Here is a 24,056-nt window from a genome sequence, read left to right as displayed (position 1 = left end):
GCTTTCGGGCAGATGGTATATAAGAGCCTAAAATAAGAAAAGGAAGGAACCAGCTGGGCTAAACAAAGCAGATGAACATTTGTGCTAGTATGTCTATAAAATTCCTTATTCTGATAGTGGAGCGCATTCTTCTGTAAGAGGCATTGTTTCAGGGTCAAACTCTCAATTATTTATCAGGTTTTCTTTTTCTCTGTGGACACTAATAGAGCTTAATGAGGATGAAGTAAATGCCTTTATCTATATGACTTCAAACAAATGAACACTGACTATCTTCTTCAGTCGTTTCAATGTTTTTTTAATCACCAATATCAATAAATAGAATGACATAAATAATGTTGATATATGCATGTAATACAATGTAATAAGATTTACACAGCATTTGACAAAAACATTTAAAACATTTTAACCAATACTTCCGTACTAAAATATAAACCTTAATATTCAACCTTATATTTGGCACAAATCAGCAAGTTAAATAGCTTACAGATATTTTGGTTTGGTAGACTTACAGAAAGCAACCGAGCTAGAGAAGCAGCTTATTTTAGTCTATCTTGCTGTCTGCACTAATCACTTGAGTTTATAGTCTCAGAGCTGACTGAAGCATCTTCACAGAGGGAACGTAAATATAAATAAGACCTGCTCAGGAAGCTAATATCTAAATTCCAATAGTACAAGCAAAGGATTAAAGAGCCAGACTGGGTTTCATATTTTTTACAGGACCACTGATACGTATGGCTGAAATCAGAAGACTGATTGCAACCAACTTAATTGTTGAATGTGTGTGAGCACTTGGTTATTAAAGATCAACCCCATCACACAACTACTGTTCAGAGATACTGACAAATTGTGTGATGACCTTTTGCAGCACACTTATCTAACAGCAATGTGTTAAAGCTGCGTTAGATATGATGTTACCAGTGCTGGCAGACGAGGTTCAGCATTCACAGACTTCTAGATTAGCAAGAAAATGCATAGAGAAACCTTGATCTGTCACTGACTAAAGAATGATATCTGGACTGGTTTCCATGGAAACAACTATTGGATGGCTGTGGGATATGTCTTTAAACAAAAGTGATTTTATTGCTTTACAGCAACAACAAGCAGCACACAATTCGTGATTATTTTAGTTATTTCATTCAGTTTTAAGGAGAATATTCAATGCACTTAAAGAAAATGTATCGTTGGGTATTCTTAGCATGAGAAGATGAATATTAAACACTTGCTGTTTTTAAAATAATATACTACTATACTGAATATGACTAGTAAATCAATGGTTTTCTGCTGCGTTCTATTCAAAAATAGTATGAAAGATACAGTAGCATGCAGAGCATCTGTTAACTTGTATACTGTGTTGTCACATGACCCGAAACCTGACATGGATATTTATGGATATTCATCATTTTTATGCAGAAATGGAAGAACCCTTGTGGGTGTTTCAAAGTCAAATTTTCATACTGATTTTATAGCAAATACCAGTTGTAGTTTAAGCAGTTACTATAATATATTTATATTATATTAACATATTTTGTAACGGTATAAAGGCATACTGATAAAATGCATACAGTGTAATGGACTATAATTCACTTTGGATAAAAGCGTCTGTCAAATCCATAAATGTAAAAGACTGAGACATTAAGTGGAAGACCTCTATCTGTAACATTTGTAAAGCAACAATTATTTAAAGTGCACAAAAATAGCAGCAGACAGATAATAAGCAGCTCACTGTATTTGGATCAGTAAAGGAAAAGATTATGTAATGCTGTAAATCACATGTGGTCCCCAGAGTATGAATGATAATTACAGTAGATACAAGAAACAGAAGATGTGAGAGGGGGACTAACATTGCTTTTTGAAGAATGCTGGGCACATACATTTGAAAGCTTCATATACAGTGCAAACCAACAAGACAGACATTCATATTGTGTTACACAAACATATGAATATATACTCACATAAAGGATTATTGGGAACACCTGTTCAATTTCTCATGAATGCAATTTTCTAATCAACCAATCACATGGCAGTTGCTTTAATGCATTTAGGGGAGTGGTTCTTGTCAACACAATCTCCTGAACTCCAAACTGAATGTCAGAATGGGAAAGAAAGGTAATTTAAGCAATTTTGAGCGTGGCATTTGCTCAGTTACTGGGATTTTCACGCACAACCATTTTTAGGGTTTACAAAGAATGGTGTGAAAAGGGAAAAAAATCCAGTATGCGCCAGTCCTGTGGGCGAAAATGGCTTGTTGATGCTAGAGGTCAGAGGAGAATGGGCCGACTGATTCAAGCTTATAGAAGAGCAACTTTGACTGAAAAAAACACTCGTTACAACCGAGGTATGCAGCAAAGCATTTGTGAAGCCATAACACACACAACCTTGAGGCGGATGGGCTACAACAACAGAAGATCCCACCGGGTACCACTCATCTCCACTACAATTAGGAAAAAGAGGCTACAATTTGCACAAGCCTTCCAAAATTAGACAGTTGAAGACTGGAAAAATGTTGCCTGGTCTGATGAGTCTCGATTTCTTTTGAGACATTCAGATGGTAGAGTCAGAATTTGGCGTAAAGAGAATGAGAACATGGATCCATCATACCTTGTTACCACTGTGCAGGCGGGTGGTGGTGGTGTAATGGTGTGAACATCGTTTAAATGCTATGGCCTACCTGAGCATTGTTTCTGACCATGTCCATCCCTTTATGACCACCATGTACCCATCCCACAAATCTTTAGCAACTGCAAGATGCTATCCTATCAATATGGGCCAACATTTCTAAAGAATGCTTTCAGCACCTAGTTGAATCAATGCCACGTAGAATTGAGGCAGTTCTGAAGGCGAAAGGGGGTCAAACACAGTATTAGTATGGTGTTCCTAATAATCCTTTAGGTAAGTGTATTTCCAAAAATTAAATGTCATATTTTTGTACTGGGACAGTGAAAACATTTGTAAAACATGCAAAATCCTGATTGTTGAGCCAACAGACACAGCTGATCTATGAATATTCATATGTAAAAAACCTGAATAGGGCCTTGTTACACAAATGGGCATGAAATTAGTATAATCGTATCTTTAATGAATTGCAAAATTTGTTTTTAGAGGAACAAGTTATACTCCCAAATATTCTCATCTCTCTTTTAAGAGTGTCAAGCACCTATTTATTTTTCTGGAAGCAACGTGACGTGACCAATCTGCCACAAGATTTTAAAAAAAAATACTTACAGTAATTATGGAACTTAATTATAAAAGACAGCATATAGTACAATAATCTTTTGAGAAAGTTAGCTTTTGCTAAAAGTCATACATGCCTCTTCAGTTGCATTATCATTTTGCATAGTATACAACTAGTATTGGTATTGTATATAGCATTGATACAAAACAGCAAGGGGTGAAAAGACAACTAATCCAAAATGCTGAGCACAATGCGGAGCATGTGCAGATCAGATCAGAGATCAGTATGAAGATCATCAAAGTGAAAAAGAAGAGAAAAATAGAGGAAGGGTCAAATAACAGAGACATTGAAAACAGAAAGAAATGAGGCTTCTTTCTCTCCCTATCTACAGCAGTACGTGAACTGCTTCTCAAGACAGCTTTAATCCACAGGGAACTGCAAATCAATCCTGGCGGGTCTATATTTCAGATGAAGCCCTGCTGAGAATATCCAACTCCACGTGACCCTCAATGCTCAGACCACTCAACTGGCTAAATTGCCCCCTTTACTTCAGTATATTGATCAGAAATCATTTTGGGGGCAGTGAAATTTTATTTGAATGGGAGATAATGACCACTTATGGGTAAGCTTTAACAAAACAGCGTGTCTTTTAACAACATAGTTTATCTTGACGGCCAGTAGGCCTATACAATTTAAAAAGCCTTATGTCCAATATTCAGTATCCGAATGCTGCTTCAACTCAGAATGTCATAAAATGTTAATTTAATCATTAACTGCCCTTAATTGATTAAAAATGTCTATTAAAAGAGGATTTCTCCCTGGTTTTCTCATAGGAATGAATGTGTATCTATGGGTATTTTGTCATAGACAAATGTGGATCTATGCCTATTGTATCGGATTTTACCTCACACCAAAGTAAAAACCACTAATAAAGCCGATATTACCCTATAAAATGTACATAAACACTCAACTCTGCATTTAGGTGTCATGTATTTCACATGTTTCATTCAGAAAAGCACTCTTAAAGAAATGCTGCACGCTCAGACACAACATGTGCACATACATAACACTGCAAACTTGCACAAACATTTTGTGTTTTCGTCTACCAATGAATCAAATCCTCTTATGACGTCTGAATTATGTTATTACTAGATGCGTAAGAGAAGTTGAAAATTACAATAAAAACAAATGATGCAATGTAGTGTTTTAAACTGTACAAATAATAAGGTCATATGGGCATGTTTTAGCTTGGATCTTAAAATTAATAAGAAGATTGCAGTTCAGATAAAGTATTGTGATTCTCTGTTATAAAGATCGTGATGTGCTTTTTAGGAAGACCGTCCGCCCCTACTTGGAGATATCTCCGCAATAACAGACGGGTGTGAAACCATCATTTATTAACGTCTCTAAAATTTATAACAACAATGGCAAACACGTTAAAATACAGTATCTGTTTAAGATTCCAATAAATGCTTCAATCAAAACTATTGGACATCTTTTAAAGAATTTATGCATGGAACCTCTCAAATGTTTCAAAATGCAGAGTTTATTCAATCTTGATCATCACCGTCAAAACATAACAGCTTTCTTCCTCGATCAGGTGGTTTTGTGTTGTTTCCAAGAGAACTGTAAAGCGTCCAAAACACATGCTGTTTCTGCATATCTGATGTTAATCTGGAGCACCTATAGAGTAGTATTACATCCTTCATATCCCCGATGAGTTTTTAGTTTGATCAGATTTATAAAAGACTGATAAGCTTTCTTGATTATTTCCGATAACGTACAAGAAAATTCAAAAGGAGTTACGAACTGCGGGAGGAGCGAGTCACGAGTCAACACTTTATACAACACTGACTGGATAACTTATGATTCACTTCATGTCGTTTATATAATATGCATTTATGAGCCTATTTCCAACATAACACAGAAGTCTTACTTACCGCATGCAACTCATGACCCGGTTGGGACTTTTCAATGAAATTCAGCTTTATACAAACACACACGCAAAACTCCGCTGCTACCCTGGATAAACAAACTATATCCATTGTTTCCATAATGCTGGCTTTCTTCTCCTTACATCCAAAAATACACTTCATTCATTCGTGCCATTGTTGAGTCTTGAGTCTTGTGTTTTGCATGAGGAAACAAACTCTTAAACTGTGTTAATAAGTCAGAATGCATAAAAAACCATTGAACACCCCCTTTAAAAATCGCAAAGAAATCCTGTATAAATCCCACCAATCAGAGGAAAACTTCGAATCTGCTAAAGTGTTTCCTGCTATAGTGTTCCTTTGTTGTACGCACCAGACCTTAAGCCATAGTTGGCTAGGTATTAAGTCTGAGATCCCAAATCCACCCAAATCCAACCCAATATGTATAACTGGAACCGACTCATCCAGGTAAGTTGTAGATACATAGGGAAGTAGTGAAACACTGCAAATTTGAGGAAATGGGCCATAGGGTGGAGTTTAGTTTGCATCCGTTCTTAGGCAGAGGCAGCAAAACTTGCACAGTTGCAGCCCACAAGAGTACAAGTCTTATATTATTAAACAGCCCACCTGTGCATGAGAGTTAATCTTGGACACAAAGCAATAAGAGAACAAAGCAATGTTTTCACAGACCATATATAGAGTTAGAAAGCAGCCTGGAGCTCAGAGATATTCTAGACTTACAAGTTTTAGCCCTTTTGGGGCTTACAACTTAGCCCACTTGAGAGAGAGAGAGAGAGAGAGAGAGAGAGAGAGAGAGAGAGAGAGAGAGAGAGAGAGAGAGAGAGAGAGAGAGAGAGAGAGAAAGAGAGAGAGAGAGAGAAGGATTGAAGGAAGGAAGGGAGAAGGTAAAGGAATATAAATAAAGACGTTGGAGGGTGGATTATAAAATTCGCTACAAAACACCCACAATGCTGTGCTCAGTATTAAATGCTCTGATAAAAGAATAAATATATTCATTGGTTAAAAAATTGTATAAAAAATACAAAGAAGATCTGTCTATGAAAGTATAACTTAAGTAAGTATGTAAGTCATGTAACTTACTGTTGTTTGTGTGTCAGCTCCTGCTCCTTGTTAACCAGGTCCTGCTTAAGACTGGCTAGCATCTCCACAGACACGTCCACCTGCCTTGACAGCTCAGTAGCCTTGGTTTCCAGGTCTTGTTTTTCCTGACCGAGCCTCTCACTCTCAAGTTTGGCTTTTTCCAGCTCCGAGCTTTTCCTCTCCAGCTCCGCCTGCAGGCGACCGACGCGCGCCGCGATCTTCTGTTCCACCTCCTCCGACAGCTTCTCCAATCTCTCGTCCAACTCGAGCCTCTCAAACGCCCGTGCTTTCAACCGAGCCAGGCCCTCCTCGTAAGCTGCCTCCACAGCGCTTGCGGCCACGTTAGCGGCCACTGCGACTGCATTGTTCCCAGTGGATGTCAAGGCATCGCCTGAGCTCATGGCTGTCTTCACCAGAATCTCACCCAGAGGGAACTCAACATTGGGAAGGTAGCAAGCGGTAGAGGAAGGAAGACCTAGCTCTTCACCAGAGCAGGGCAGCTCACGGTACGGAAAACGAGATTCAGCGGTGAGGGCTCCGTCGGCCACTAGGGGCAGCAGCGCAGCGGCATCGCACACGCTGTTGGACTTGGACAGCACATACAGGGTCTCGTAGGTGTGGTTGTACTCCAGATGGGCACGCAAAGAGGACAGACTTCGAAAGCGCTTGTGTTCCCCACAGCGAGGACAACGATACGGCAGGTCCAAAGAGGCCATTCCACGCTCCCGTGGCTGCCAGGGTGGAGCAATCTGCTCACGCCACCAAGCACTGCCAAGAGCAGGCAGGTACAGTGGCCAGGGACAACGGAGGACCACTCATCTCAAAAGCATTGGGTTTGTGAAGTGCTGAAGAAGGAACGGGGGATCGTCACACATTCTTCTTTAGGTTTCACAATGTCTTGACTACCATCAGGTCTCCTACCGCTGCACCTAATTTGTCTTTCTTGGGGTCTCAATCTTCAGTCCTAAAAAAAGTACAACACCAAAGATTATTTTTAAATAAGCTTTTTAACTGCAATTTCAGTTTAGTTTCGCTTTGACAGCTGAATACAGTATAGCTAAGCGTACACAGACATGCTTTGCTTGCAGCCTGACAAATATAAGAGCTGATATCAGCTCACTAGAGGTACACAGTTAAATTTGTGGAATACAAAGTGCTGCCATTTAAAGAATCAGTTGTCATCATAAGTTAAAAATAGGCATTCATGTAACAAAGCTGCACAAACTACAGTCCTTTATTTTAACTGCCAATCTCGGCTAATGAGAAAGTTTATTTCTTTGGTAAAGTTCAAATAAAGAATACATTATAACTAAAGTGAAGCATAAACTTTTGCAGCATGATAATGATTTGACCCAGAAACCAAAAGACAACTGCTATAGACACAGGAGAACTGGACAGCATCCAAGACCTTCTCAGTGTATGGAGGGCATCTGGATGATTCACCCTTTTTTCCTTACTGTCAACATACATCAACTAGCAAAAATGAGTAATGATTTCGGGGGTCAAAACCCATCAAAAACCACTCACAATAGCACTTAAAATGGTTAAAACACAAGACCTGACAAGACTGCCTTGCTAATATACAGTAAGGAGAAGCAAAAAAAAAAAAGTTAGCTAATGTCGGTGAGTGGTTTGATCCTGGTCTCAAAAATAAATTTTGCTGAGAGTGCACTTATGGGCTCTAATGCAAAGTAAAATGTTGCCATGTCTGCATGCATCACACTATTCTGCATCCTTTGATATGCCACCATACAAAGTGAGTACTCTCTGTAATGTTTCTGCCATTCTAGGAATAGTTTGACAGTACATGAAAGGAGGAACCAATTGTGTGAAATGTCACAATAATTCACCCAATAGCCTATTCTCAAACAGACCCTTTATTAACACAAGTCAAGTATAAAGACGTAATTAATCCCCATTAGCGCTCCAAGTCCTCTATACTGTTCCAATTACCAGGCTTTTCATCCCCACAGTATTGCACACATTGCAGATAATAATGACATTCGGCTGAAATGATGATGAGCACCTAAACTGCACACATTTGAGGAATTACAGACCAGGTCCCAGTGAACGAAACAGTCATTTATTCATTTATTCATTTTAAATTTAAATTTATTCATCTGAGGATTATGTGAGCACAATTTCCTAAATTAATCTAAGATCTTAAATCGAATCATCTGTGGCAATGTTCAGCTCAAACCAACAGTCTATTTTATATAAAGAAAAATATTGTTATATATACTAAGGAACTATCAAAAATTTATTTTTTATAAATATGGATTTGGGCTATTCCACCGAATCAACTCTTAGAATGGATAAGTTAAAAACAACACATTAGTGTTGATTCTGGGACTAAATGAATTGTCCCAGAATCCACCCTTCTCTGTGTTATCATTGAAACAACACATTTTGTGTTACTTTTAACACAACTTGTGTTGTATTTTAAACCAAAATCAACACAAAATGACACATAATGTGTTAAAATTACACATATTGTGATAAAAGCTTAACACAAAGTTGTTTAAAAAATTAACACATCTTTTCTACGAAGGTGCTATTTCTGTCTTCAGGATATTATATGTATAAAATGCAAGAAAACTAACTCTTAAATAAATTTTATTATTAGGCAAAGTGTCCTGCATGTTAATCTAACACCAAATTTAAACTTTAAAAATTATAACATGAATAAAAACATACATAGAACACTGAAAAACAGCATTTTTATCCGTCCCTGCTGTATTTATTTATATTTTACTATTTTACTATATTATATCCCATAGTTTTTTTATTTACCATTGAAAAAGACATAATATTTTAGATAAAATGCACATTTAGTCATGTCCCCAGTCTTGTTACCCAACATGTTCCCCCCTTTGAAAACACTCTTAAAACAAATGTGTTAAAATAACACATTATAATGTGTTGTCCTTAACTAGACACATCTCTGTGTTATTTTTGGAACAACACACTTTGTGTTGTTTTAACACATCTTGTGTTGTCCCTTTTATTTCGAACACAAAATCAACAAAATGACACATAATGTGTTAAAATAACAGATAATGTGTTAAATAGGATAACACAAAACAATGTGTAAAAAATTAACACATAATTTCTTAGAGAATATTTCAAATGTCAAATTTTCAAGAGGTTTGAAGGCAACGTGGAGATTAAAAGTCACTTTTCTCGTTAATTTACTTGTCTGTATATTTTATGATATTGATGCTATGACTGTGAATGTCAATCTTAACGTTCTGTCCTGTCACCTATATTATTTCTTTGATGGTATTGGTTTATTTTCAAATAAAAAATTTGGTAAGTCACTAGAATTCAGTGTCTTCATGCTTTTAGCACATGTTGCTATATTTCATGTACTTGCTAAATCTATGCAAAAAAACCTCAGTCCTGTTACCTCCATAAATGCCTCCATCCTCCATTAAGAAACCATGTTAAAAAATTAATTTATTACCTGAGATTGACCAATACTCATTATGAAAAGTAAAATATGTGTGCTATTAGATTTAGTGTTAAAAAAAGATAAATAATGAACTTCAATTTTGATGAGTTACAACATGCAAATCGCACTGATTCGGTGAAATGGCCCAGGTCTACATAATAAATAACAAAATGTAAAAATCTAATCTAGAGTTTGATGGTTTTAGAAGAGTTTCGGTCACATACAAGCTTATCAGGCTGGATAAACGCTGTGCATTTCCCAAAAGCATTGTTAGCTAACTATAGTCGTTGTTACCATTGATCTCTATTGGTTACGATAGAACTTGCGACCATAAAGTAGCTGCTTTCGGGAAACGCACCCCAGTTGGCCAACCATCTAAACCAGTTGCACACCCTTCTGGTCAGGTTGGTAAGCCAACTAGTAAGGCTTAAACCCTAAAAGGCTGGTTTGCAGAGTTTTCAGCAGGGGTACACTCTAAAAATGGCTGGGTTATTTTTGACCCATATTGGGTAAATATTGGACAGAACACATTGCCGAGTTAAAATTTATCTAATGTTGGGTTGTTTTAACCCAAATGCTGGGTTATTATACCCCATGGTTGCATAACATCAACCCAACATTGAGTCATTTTTAACCCAGCACGAGGTCATTTTTGACCCAACATGTGTTTTGTCCAACCCAGCCATTTTTAGAGTGTACATTTTGTCTTTTTTAAATTAGGTGTGGTTACAATAAAAGTTTAACTATTTAAAATGTAAACTTTAAAATGTGCTGCTGTTGATAACATGATTAGATTAATGATCTGCCCCAAAAACAAAAAATGTGAATTATTCTGCATGAGAACCATCAACATCAGCACTCACATACAAGTGACATAGAAACCAGTAACTCAGTTAGCTAATGGATGGCTACACACCATTACTAGACCGTTCTTCACAAATGATCAGTTGAAAGGCCATGTTAATGCATGTGCTGGAAATCCTTTAAAAAAATCTCCATAAAAATCTCAAATGGCTCCTATAGAGGTTCAGCAGCGATCTCAAAAATGTTTTGACCTGTGCTCAGATTTAAATACATAACTAAGTCAGCAAGTCGGAGAACTTGCTTCTTCTCAAATAATTTGATAATTAAACTATAACCATCAACTCTTGAAATAAGCAATGAGTAATAAAAGGTGCAGTTCTAACACCCCCGCATAAAACTACAATTCTGCATCTCAGGTCAAAAAAGTGATTGAAAGAAAACAAATGTGACACTTAAACAACCTGGTCAAAATCCAGTCTGCATCTGCTGTCATTGGTCATCAAATCATGTCCAGTTATTTTAGTGACCTTCTTATTCTCCCAAACAATATAAAACCTGAGCTCTTGCCCTTAGGCTACTTAGTGATTTAACAACATCTGTATATCATCTTACATTTAAAAAACATGAAAATCCTCAATCTATGAAATCTGTATTATCTGAACATCTTCATATGTCATTCTGTCAGGACAGCACATCATTATTGGTGCTTCTTGGCCTTTTCCTGTGTTGTCCCACAAATGTCTATCTGGGTTTGACTCTCTCCATGCTAAGCTGAGCGAGACAAGGCAAACTCTTTCATTACTAATGGGGTTTGAAGAGTCTCCTGTCTCAGATCTCTAATGGGATAACAAGAAGGCTTTTGATTAGGACCTTCTTCGCCAGCATTGTGAGGGTAAAGAGCAAAAACAAAATAAAACAATCTAACAACTTTACTGAACAGTGTACAGGCATTAAAGATTGAGTTATATTCCCGTGGTGTCAGAGGTTATGAATGTGCCTGGTGTGTGATGCTACATCACGATCAACAATCCTGAGATCGGCTTTGACCTTGATGAGTATAGAGCCGTTCGTGTCATCCAAGATGGAGGCCTATTGTTGCCACGGATACAAGCTTACAATGTGGAGCACAGAGAAAGATGGATACAACCAAGCCAGCCAGTATTGATGAATCACCACAGAGAGGTAACAAGGAGAGAAGGACAGGGTAAGGACAGGAGGATTGTTGGAAAAGACTGAGCATAGAGTAACGTAAATGTGATTAACAGACAAAATACAGTACAGACGTACATTAACAAAGGAAGATACGACAAATGTTAAAAGAATTGGGTATCGCTGCCTATATCAAAAACTTTTAAACGAAATATTGCAAGCGTTTGTACTAGGGATGCACTGAATGTTCGCAACAGAAATTATTCAGCTAAAATAGAAAAAAAACTAATTTTACTGAACAACAAGGTCTTTGATGTCCAGTTGTTCAACCAGTTGATCAACCAGTAACCAGCACAGAGTGAGAGATGCACAAATGCAGCAAACATGTTAGTGAAAGCATTTTAAAGTGTCCGAGAAAGACGCAAAAACATACAGCAGTACAAGTTTCATTTATCATTTAAAATCAAGACATCCTGAACAACATTCAGCGTATGAGAAAGACACGATAGTAGCGATCCTGGGTATTCATCTGCTAAATGCACAAGCACGGAAAACGAGAGACTTTAGCTCTTCGTCTCATATGACAAATAGCGTCAGACTCAGCAGTATGTAATAAAAACTTCCTAAAACCAGTAAAGTCCTACAATAGTCCCTTTCACACATACAGTCTTTACTGGTAATTTACTGGTAAATTGCAGTTAACATGTCATGTGTGAACAGAACCTTTCCGGTAAATCAGTGCTCCCAATTTACCAGTAAGACAGGTTGTAAGATTAACGGTAATTTGCCGGTAAGCGCTGTGTGTGAACGAAAAATATAGCATTACCGGCATTTAGATGACGTCAGACCGCGCTGACAGATCGGGCGGGCCAATCAGAAAGTTTTTTATACAGGTGACGCGGTTTCCCCCAGACTACGGACGTTTCCACACACATGTTGCTTAAAGCAACACCAAAGAGTTTTTTTTACCTTAAAATAACGCTTCCAAAACAGTTTCAGTCATTCATCCACTCAAAACAGGGTGAACAGCACTTTCACATTCGCTTTGCAGCCCTCTATCGGCCAAAACCGCACTAAAGAAGTTTCCAAACGTCGGGTAGTGGTCCTGTAGTCCGAGTGAATACTACAAAAACTTGCTTTACGGCAGACCTACAATCCAATCAGAGCCAGCTATGCCTCAGTATTTATGACAGTGGGTAATGGACAATTACGCTTCTAACCTGTAGGGGGAGCAAAGAGCCAAAACTCTTTGGTGTTGCTTTAAAAGTCGAGCACACCTGAAGTTAACATCCACATTTCTTCACCAAAGTTGTTTAAAACAGCTTACCATCTAATTGCCAAATTGCCGACGTCCTTAGCACACCATCTGTGAAGCCTAATGTGCAAACGCGCAGGTTCCGTTTGACGCCGCCTAACGCAATGTTGTTTGGTCACGAGCAATTTCGCGACCGCTTGCCACAGATGTGAAAACAACAAAATACGGACCGTGGATATTAAGTCATAACCCGCCGTTTACAAATACGACACGGACGGAGCTCGCCGGCCGCGCGCCACAGGTAACTTCCGCTTTCTCTCCGAGTTTACCGGTATTTTGATACTGATGTGTGAATGATGTCTTACTGGTAAAAAGACGGAACGTCACTGCATGTGTGAACAGCACATTTTTGTATTTACTGGTAAATTCATTCTGGTAAATTCATGGTAATTTACCAGAATTACTGTGTGAAAGAGGCTAATGACAAACACGCTTATATTAAGGGTGAAATAAAACGTTTTTACACATGCACTGTAAAAACACTTTGCTGCCTTAACACTTTTTGTTAAATCAACTCAGATTTACAAGTCATGTCAACAAAGATGAGATGTCACAACTTATAAATTTAAGTTGACTTTTCTCAACTGTATTTTATAAGTTATAACAACTCACCTGTAGTTATAACAACTCATCTCTAGTCAAGATAAAAAATAGTAAGTTGAAATGACTTGTAAATCCAAGTAGATTCAACAAAAAATTTTAAGGCAGCAAAGTATTTTTTACAGTGTGTGGTTGAATGTAAATGGAACAGTTATAACAAGTCAGATAGCTATCTGATCAGAGAAGTGACCAGGTGTAAGGCCCTATAATGACTGCTGGAATGTAAAAAAACAATTGTTAAATAATGTGAAATAAATATAGTAATAAATAAATAAATAAATTTATCTTATGGCAATTCGTAACAATTTTAAAAGGTGGCACACTTTGTATGACTTCTTTCACCCCAGTAAAGTATTATGTAAACATAATAATTTTAGAACAAACAGGAAGAAGACATAGGCTAAGATTTAAGGTAAAAAAGAAGTAATAGAAAATGGAAAAATTATTAAATATTTATTAAATGGTGATATTATTGCTTTTTCAGTATAACTCATTCAAATCTTTTATCTTTTTAAAGGTGCCATTTGTAATAATTGAGGTAAAAGATTTTAAAAAATTAGCTACATACATCAAAAGAATGAGAAGAAATAAGGGCAAAGATATCATTAAAAAAATGACAAGGTATAGTGCTGCAGAAATATCAATCTGAATTAGCATGCTAAATTACTAGCTACAGCCCGACTGGTGTTGTAATACCAGTTTCGAGCATGGGAGGCGGTATGCGGGCCACGCACATAACCGCCAGCCAAACTGCAATATACACGAATAAGTCGCATGTGTGGGAGTACAGCCCTTTACTACTACCGCTGCGTCCGAAAACTAAAACAGCTGACTTGTTGGCTTAAGATTCATGAAGGCAGCTCAGAGAAATGCAATTCGGACAGCCATGGATTCGGACATGCCTTGATGCCTTCCTGCTTTGCAATAGGGGTTTCGGACGTATTTCAGTTCAGGGAAGAGAGCGGAAGAATGGCTAAAGCAAAAGACATTAACCACTACCAAAACCATTCGCTGCAAGGAAAAAACGCGCTCAGAATCACAAATAAAATCTGATAAATAAAGTAACCGAACCAGAGTAAATACTGGCACTGCTTTTCATCGCTGGAGACAACTAATGGACATGAAAGAAATGAGGTTCGACTCCGAAATCACAACATTTCTTTTTTCGATTGGTAAGTAAGATGCTGTTAGTATTTCGCTAGAACTTCACTTAAAATAGGCATTGTGATAACCTATGCTCAGCTTGTACATGAACTACGGCTTTGTGCAGTAAATGTGGCTCCATCTGAAAGCAGCTGATGGCGATTCACTTTTAATCAAGAAACCGGCTTCACTGACGAGAAGCGCAATGACTATCGCATGCAAATTATTGCGCATCCTTAGCTGTTAGCGTTTAATAGTTAGCTCTACCCACGGATCCGATCCGGTTTTCACCCGTTATTTACCAAGCTGATGCTAAAATGTAACATTAGCTAAGAAGCTTGAAATGTCTTCGATTATAATGAACACCAAATGGACGCACGAAACGTAGCGGAAAACATTGCAATTTTTTGTGACTAATGATAACTTAGTTGCTAATGTAAATCAAACTTGATATATGCTGCTATATTTGCAGCTGCTAAATTAAAATAGAGCAACTCACTTTTCTGGAGGTATACTGCCCCCGTCTGTTTGGAGTGTGGAGTATGAATTTATTTTTTTTGGGGCGGACATGTTAAATGGTCCCTTTAAATAAATTATAAACATATGTGATAAGAACACACAGAGGGAACAGACTTCAACATAACACTGGACATCTTCTCTAATAATTTTCTATTCTAATTATTAATAGATTTCCAGATGATTTTATCACTCCAGTCTGTTTAAGGGCTTATTGAAAACATAAACACCTACGTTTATCTTCAAATGGTGTCTTTGACAACGGTATTCTATAAAAATGAAGGCCATCTTTTTTGGCATTCCTATTCTGACACTCAACAGCACAACAAGACGTTTTCTAGTGAGTTATATTGTTCGTTTCACTCGTGTCTAATTCATTCTGCCACCACATTGCATGCGCAGCTTGCAGTGACGTAACTATGACGTCTTTTCGCAAAAGCTCTATATGAATGTCCTTCTAAAGAGAACTGTCTCAAGAAAAGTTTTGATGGCATTTTCTTTTCGACCTGTCTCAATATAATGCCTAATAAAGCACGGTTTATAAATGTACGTGCCTGCTTTCACAAGAGCGATTCAAAAGAACTCTTGCGATAATTTGATGTCATACAATCAAATGTCAATTCCAGTCATTCCAGGCTATTTCACAGCATCATCAAGGTATGCCATTGTTGTTGCTAGTTGCAAAAATGACACATTGTGCTTTTAAAACCTTGAAATTACAGAAAAAGTATAATTATGTATGATATACAGAGAGGTAGGCAACATTATAGATCAATGAAATCTTCCACAAGTCTGTTGCATCATTGACTATTGTGTTTGTAATGTGCAGATGTCTCTAATTTAAAAAAAACTACAGATATTTTTTGCTTCGAGACAGTTTCATCATTTAACATGCAAATAAACATCTTAGTCATGTACACTTTTATTCTTTCCTGTCTGTTGTTTAAACAAAATTGTATCTGTATCGGAACTGATCCATTTGTTTGTAAACAAATCGGCAATTGCCATAGGCAATCATGATCATTCATACCTACTTAAGTTATTAGCCCCATCATACAATAGTTATTAATAACCAGTGTTGGGTGTAACTAGTTACAAAGTAACTAGTTACTGTAATAAAATTACTTTTTTCAGTAACTAGTAGTGTAAGGCATTACCCGTCTGAAAATGGTAATATTATTACAGTTTTCCCGAGCTAGTTACTTAAGTTACATTCGCCAGTAGCACCTTCATCACACAAGGCACAAAACACAGAGAACAAAAGGGAAGGGGAGGAGGGCGTGAATGGAACAGTGATTGGTCTAAGTTTGGCACGAGGTATCATTTACCATCACCGATTGGTCGACACCCGGTAGCCAGCAGCACAGAGCGGCAGCAGCACAAAGACAGATCGGGTAAATGGAAGCGTCAACAACGGCAAGCTCTTTTTCAGAGGAAGGTTCCCAGCAACAGAAAGCTAGTTTCGACGGGTGGAGATTCAGTCATATTTTATTATGTTCAACGGAAGGAAAATAACTTGACGGTGAAGTGCACACTCTTTAATGTTTCTCCGAACGCTGTGCCCCACGTCCTGTAGCGGGTAAGGAAGCCAGCATTTTCTTGGCCGTGGCTTGCCCAAATAAAAATTCTTGTCCAGAAAAAAATGTAACTAGTAATATAACTAGTAATATAACTAGTTACTTTCTCCAGGGAGTAATAAAGTAAAGTAAGGCATTACTATTTTTGAGAGTAATATGTAATACGTAATATATTACTTTTTTGAGTAACTAGCCCCAACACTGTTAATAACAGTAAAATTGTGTGGCTTGAACAGGGGTTACATTGGTATTTTGGATGTAGGAGAAACCTAAATTCTGCCACCCAAAGATACCACCCATCTCAAAAAACCCTTCAAACCTTATGAAATCCCCTTTGTGGTAGTAAAACTATATGGATGTGACAGATTAAATCTCACTTTGTGCCCATTTATATAAACACAAACATGATTGTTGATTGAATGTTGGTTTAATGCACTTTAATGTGTTGTGACTAATCACTCTAGCTACCTAGTCAATTTAAACAGGAGAGTTATACAGAGGGGCCTTATCACCCCTTCCCTGTAAAATAATTTATGGCAAAAAATAAACATAAACAATAAAATTGGGTTTTGATTGAAATGTACTGTATTATTTTTTATACCACAGGGCTATTGAATTCTTTATTTTGATTGGTTGAGAAATGTTCCACGTAAAGGTGTAACGATTTTCGATTTTAAATCGAAATCGATCGAAATTAAGTCACAACCTGGAACTTCGAATAAAAAAATGGGATCGTCGATGCTGCCACGCCCCATGTCCCGTTCAGTCGGCTTGCCAAGCGGGGGAAAATAAACCTCTCAGAGGTGCCTTTAAAAACATTGGTCCAGCGGAACGCAATTTATATTTTAAACACGAGGGATGTATTGCTACAACTCCTTGTAATGCATATTATAAACAGGATTACTACCTAGTGATCTGCCTTCGGACAGAGCGCAGCTCTCTGCACGTGCACGAGAGAGCCACCAAGATGCAGCGGGTTATATTTTAAACAAAAGGTATAGTTTGCCTCAGCTCACATGAAACGCATAAAACTGAACAAATACGTATTGATTACTACTTTAGTTTATGTTTAGACTTTGGACAGATGCAAGAGCTTGCACATGAGACAGAGAGAAGCGCAGCTGCTTATGACGCACCGGTTTTATTTCAGATGCTAGGAGTCCAAGACACGGGCATTAAGTCCATCTGCGTGCAAGAAGGAATCCTCTCTCTACAAGCTCTCTCGCGTAAAGTAAAGCCCACAAACCCCTCATGCGAGGAAAAGCACGCAATGTGCATGTTAATGTGAAACTATAATAATAATAATAGCATAAAATTTTTTGTCTTTCAAAAAAAATTCATTTAAAAATCGAGAATCGAATCAAATCAGAATCGAAAATGTAATCGAATCGAGGATTTGGAGAATCGTGACACCCCTAGCCACGGGTATGCATTATTTTTGGATAAACGCACACCTGACCTGTCTAAAGTCTAACCACCAGAGCAATGTCTGTCGTAACTGTGTTATAAGCGGGAATAACTGACTCCGGTCCAGGTGTAACAGCATTACCACCTTCGGTGTGAGTTATTTTCGAATAATTCAACGGCCCTTCATCAATTATTCCTTATGTATGTAATCACCAAACAGTGTTTCTTGTTTCAATGTACTAGGCGTGTCTAGTTGGAAAAGAGCTTTTGTTTCGATTCAGTTGGATAATTATTTTTCCACAAATGATCCATGGGTTAAAACCATCCCATGTTTATTTAATACTTCAAGAAAATTGCTAATGCATATTAATTGTTGTGATTCAGATACAGGGGCAAGTTTGGTTGCATTGTAGTTTGTGAGTCTTGCTGAAAAAGTCTTTCAAAAGACAAAGTGGGCCAATGTAAAGCATGCATCTGACAAACCTATCCAGACATATAGCCTTACTGTTTCCTGGTGGTTTCTTTCTGCAAATAAAGCTGGATATGCCAGCATGAACGTGTGGATGCAAACAATGTCCCTGTGACGCAGAAACAGCTTAGCACTTACAGTCCATACTGTGATAAAATACATCGAGCTCCATAGAAATGAAAAGCCTACAAAGCACAAAACCAGAGGTAAGGATTCACTATAGGTTTACAAATCTGTTTTTGTTTTTTGTTCCACTAGCTGATTGTAAATCATTTTAGTATGGGATATCACACCTACCAACTATTTTATTTTTTATTTTTTGCTGAAATCCAGCCCTCTTATTCTATCACACTAACCGTTTACAGTAAAAAGGATGACACGCTAACCGACTGCCTTTGACATTTTACTCTGATTCCCTGTCAAGTATTAACTGAATTAGGATGCAATGAGTGTAGTAACTTAACCCTGTAAATGTGTGTAATATGTGTGTAATATGTGTATGTGTGTGTGTGTGTGTGTGTGTGTGTGTGTGTGTGTGTGTGTGTGTGTGTGTGTGTGTGTGTGTGTGTGTGTGTGTGTGTGTGTGTGTGTGTGTGTGTGTGTCCCTTTGGGTCTTCCCGTAGAAAATCTATGTCTGTGCACAGGTTTAGCGTGAAAAAATTTAAATTGAATAAAAACATTTGTGTCTCAAATGATATACACACTATGCACTTATAACATCTAGTCTATGAATTTTAGAAGGGTGGTTTTACCTCAGATGGTAGTTTTTTACTATCCAGAAATATGAACAGTTTCCCAGAAGAGGGCAAATGACATCTAACACATAACACAATGTAAGTCAATATGAAAAGCGAGTTGAAAATTGTTTTTGTGATGTCCCTGTTTTGCCCCACATGACCTCAATCGCTGTCAGACTGAAGCATAAGCGTCTCCTCAGGTAAATTTGCTCGCACAATGCCTGAAACCCCTCCTCTCCTTTGCTACACAAGCCAGACTTTGGCAGTTGAGTGCATGAAGGGTCTAGCATTACACACTTCATTTTCGGTTGAATGAGTGCATCATCTGGGTACTTGAAGTGCACTTATACATATAGTACAAAATGGCATAGACTAGTGTATAAATATATCTGGGACACATATACAGACTCTCCTCCCTCCATTTTCTGATTTTGTTATTGTGCAAATGTGCAACTTCCTTTGATTCTCAGATGACAATTGGACTTATGACTGATGACTGAAATATCTGATAATCTGTTTGAATAAGTGTTCTTTTGAATAGAAAACATTCAAAGAATTACTGATCCACAAATCACCAAAAACAAATATGACATGCATAAATCACAACTTTTTATGAGATCTTACAAAGCTTAGGCCCTCCTCTCCAACCACATCATATAGTGACCATTTTTTTATGATCCAATTCATTGGACTACATACAGGAAAACATGCATCCCAAAGTCAATGTAGAAAAATAGCATGAAAGAACACAATTAAAAGAGCCAGCTGGCAAAGATCCAGAATCACAAGGACATAACTAATGGCAGTATGAATCGTGCAAAAAAGCCTTGACGCTGCCTCAGCAATACCAAAGGGAGTGATGGCCATGCCCGGATGATTAATTCCAAAAGTTGAAGCTCCAATGGCTACAGACTTGTCTGGCTCCTATTGATCCGTGGGATTTCCACTGAGCCAATTATCTCTCATTACCCACAGCTCATCGCATGCCACTATTCTATGGAGGCATCCCAATAATGTAGTAAATGCCCTCTCGCACTTCCCATCCTGTACCACTAGCTTATGCAGACCGATTGATTACACGACCATTTTTACTCCATACAGGTTGGCAAACATTTACAATGTTACTGTAGTCCACCTGCTGTGGATAACTACTGTATTTTCTTCACTCTGTAAAGTCTGTTCTCTATTTAAATGCCTGGATTTAATTGACACCAATGGCCTGGAGTCGCATACATAAACTGTGGTTTGTGAAATGCATTAACACTGCTTTCTGAGGTGGCGGTAAAAAGGTTTTATAAAGTAAGTTTTGTAAGGGACGTAACAAATCACAGACAACTGGGAACTTCTCTAAAATGATCATGTATGCAGCTTTGAATAAGTTTGAATGTTCCTGTAATTTTGGATTGGTTTAATTACTAATAATTGGTTTCAGCAACAGCCTTCGTTTTTTTGTATAAAAATTTGTATAATTTCAGCAAATACATTGACTAGATCAACAACATTGCATGTGTGTGATAGTAAAAAATTGTATCAAATCAAAATTTGAATATGTGGTGGGCCCGTTTATAATGCTATAAAATATTCCTGGTTCCTATATTATTCCTATAATCTACTTAAGGAATGGTTACATGATCTTTTATCTTCTTTTTTATCACTTTTTTATCATTTTCGTCATTATAGGTCAGTTGTAGGCCTACTATTAAAATATTGCTGCTTATGCCACATTTTAGGTAGTACTGCAATCCATGACCAAAGTTATAAATCAAATGTAGATAGAATGAAAAACTGTACCAAAATGTCCTGATGCCGTCCAAAAAGTAAGAAATAAAGTCCTGGCTCACATTGTAGCAGCCTTACGAGTCTGTAAGCACCTAATAATAGCTTCTGGGAAATAAAAATATTTATAGAATGACAAATAAGAGAAGAACGCTGTTGCCCATTTTCTGGTGCACCACTAATTCCAGCTGATCTAGTAGCATAACACACAATGTGGGTAAAGTCTTTTTTGGATGATAGTGTCTTCCAAATGAACTTAGTCCATAGACAAGGCTTAAAATGATGAATGAAGAGTATACACCCACTATTTGACCCAAAGGTGGCTCTGACCCAAAATGACAGATGGTTAACAATGATCTATAATGATCAGGTCAGTTAAAAAAAAAAAAAGATTGCACTGACACAATATAGCCTATGACAGCTGACAAAACATGACTACATACAGGGGAGAATACTTGAGATCAATAAAAACTCAAACACAAGGGGACAAACAGTGTCTAAATAGCACCAATCTCCCTCTGTCATTTTTCATTAAGTCTCATTTTCATCAAGTATTGCAATGAATACTTGGCACATTTATGAGCATAGACCATTTCATAACCAATATACCACACCAACATAATCAGGAAATAGAAACAACTACAGTGTCAATTAAATTAGACATGAACCAGACATCACAAAACATTGTGGCAATCGGCTTAGTCCCATAATCTAGCCTTGACTGAATCTTTATGGGCTGCCTGTTTCTTGATTTCATCTGGGAACAACTTCAGTCACTTTGGATCATCACTAATGCATCATGTAGCTTAGCATTTATTTTCAGATTCCTGAACTTCATTGATAAGAAAATTTCTAAAACCTCTGAGGAAAAAATTTATGATGCATAGCATTCATAATCTGATATCCAGGAAAATATAAAAGCCTGTCCCTTACTACGATTCATGAGATGACATATAAGCCTACTTTTCACAGTATCGATCAGCAAAACTAAACTATTTATAACCTATGAATATGATTTCATACAAATATTCTACTATACACTGTACCTGTAGATTTAAATTAGAAAAAATAACATGTTGTCTTCTTGTTAGTGCAAAATTGTCTTAAAGTTAAACTGCAAAAAAGTGTATCCTAAATTTATCTGATCACATTCGTTCTGTCCATACTGTACTAGTCGTCACACACTCTACCAACAGACAGGGAACAAGCAAAGGACATCATGCCCAAAAATGCTCTCTAGGTGGGCAGCTCACAGTGTTTGAAACCAAGAGCTCTCTCTACTAAAACACCAGGATGCGTGCGCTGTCATTGACAGCTGATTTAGTCGTAGGCAAACATGTCACGTAAAATACGGTGCGCACGGTAAGGGTGGAGACACAAAATAATCAAAACCGGAGCTTAATACGATGTCCTGGGTTTAAGATATGAGAATAATACCGCATGCGGCTCTGCCTCTTTTCTTATTAACTATTAAGATGCCATATTTTAATATGAAATAGTATCCAGAATGCCATTTTCACCTAAATCTGGGAATATTTTTGATGGACCTATATTTGCAGGTGCCCGACAATTTCTTGCCCGATTTTCACCATTTTTGTCCATAACGTAGGCGATAGAGCCCCGGTCCGAGTCCGTCTCCTCGAGCCTCTCTACTCAATCGGCGTTTTTAATATCACGCAGTGTCGTCCCTGCACCGATGTCTAAAAACACGGCCCGACAGTCACCCTCCAAAACATGTTACATGTGTCAGAAAGCGTGCCTCTCACCTCGCGGATCTGTGCCCATTTTCCGCCCGTGCCCAGCAGCCGCTCCGGCAGGATGACGTCACAATCGACGCTCTCTGCAGCAGAGAACGCGCGCGAACACGCGCGGCGCGAGGAAATAAAGGGGCGTGTGTGTGTGTGTGTGTGTGTGTGTGTGTGCGTGTGCGCGCGCGCTCGCGCGTGTGTGTGTGTGTTTAAAGGAGAGAGAGAGAGAGAGAGAGAGAGAGAGAGAGAGAGAGAGAGAGAGAGAGAGAGAGAGAGAGAGAGAGATGCGCACCGCAATGAACAGAATACATGCCCTACTTGGAGGCTTGTTTTACCATGACACAAGCCTAACACAAATTTTTCTAACTGCGCATATTATTTCAGAAAGTCTCCTTAATCGAACAGAAAAATTCAATCGATTTAAATAAAAGAGTTCTGCGTTAGCTCTGATAAAATATTGTATTAATGTAATTGCCTACATCTAATAACTTTGCATTTATTACAGCTGAGGAAGTGACTCTTCACTAATGTGACTCTTATTACTTAGGCTATGCTAATTAATATAGTATACTGTTGCATTTCGGTTGAACGTGGCAAACGAATCCTTCTCATTTAAAAAAAATATTGTTGTACACTTACTGTATTAAACTCTAGTAACATTTTGAACCTTACTATAGTAAATTAAAGTATACTAACTACAGTATTTACCACAGTCTATCGATTCACTATCAGAGGTTTAAAAAGTACTCAAAAATGTTACTCAAGTGAAAGTACAAGTACTTAGTGTAAATATTACTCAATTAAAAGTAAAAGTATCTGGCAAGAATCTTACTTGAGTAAAAGTAAAAAAGTACAACATTAAAATTTTACTTGAGTATTAAAAAAGTAAAAGTATCAGGAAGAATGAAAACTATAGATTCTTGTTTAAGCTTTTAATCTCTAAAAACATGAAGTGAATTAACCACATACAAGGTTTTATGCTGCCTTACAACTGTTTGTATTTAATTGTATTTCATTATCAAACTACCTAATTTCAGTATGCAACATGCTACTCAAAGTTGTAAAACCTCGAATTTAACTTAAGCAGACGTTGATTTTCAAAATTGAGTATCAAGCCTCTCACAGGCAGCTGATGCAGAAAGAGTTGTATTAGGCTA

At 37.6% G+C, this 24,056-nt stretch overlaps 1 protein-coding gene across 1 annotated transcript in view; it reads right to left on the bottom strand.

Annotated features, from left to right (window-relative positions):
• fbxo41 (F-box protein 41) overlaps positions 1–23,043 on the bottom strand; it is a 50,415-nt gene extending 27,372 nt beyond the window's left edge. The window contains exons 1-2 of the mRNA XM_065265473.1: positions 22,918–23,043; positions 6,205–7,168 (exon numbers count right to left, since the gene is read on the bottom strand). Of these exons, the coding sequence (XP_065121545.1) occupies positions 6,205–6,920 (716 nt within the window). The 5' untranslated portion in view covers positions 6,921–7,168; positions 22,918–23,043. The remainder of the gene's footprint in view (positions 1–6,204; positions 7,169–22,917) is intronic.
• Positions 23,044–24,056: the final 1,013 nt, after the last annotated feature.

Source organism: Paramisgurnus dabryanus, chromosome 4 (genome assembly GCF_030506205.2).
Source record: "Paramisgurnus dabryanus chromosome 4, PD_genome_1.1, whole genome shotgun sequence".
NCBI classification, from domain to species: domain Eukaryota; kingdom Metazoa; phylum Chordata; class Actinopteri; order Cypriniformes; family Cobitidae; genus Paramisgurnus; species Paramisgurnus dabryanus.
Note: the sequence above shows the minus strand (reverse complement) of the source record. Positions and strands in the feature narration are given on the sequence as shown.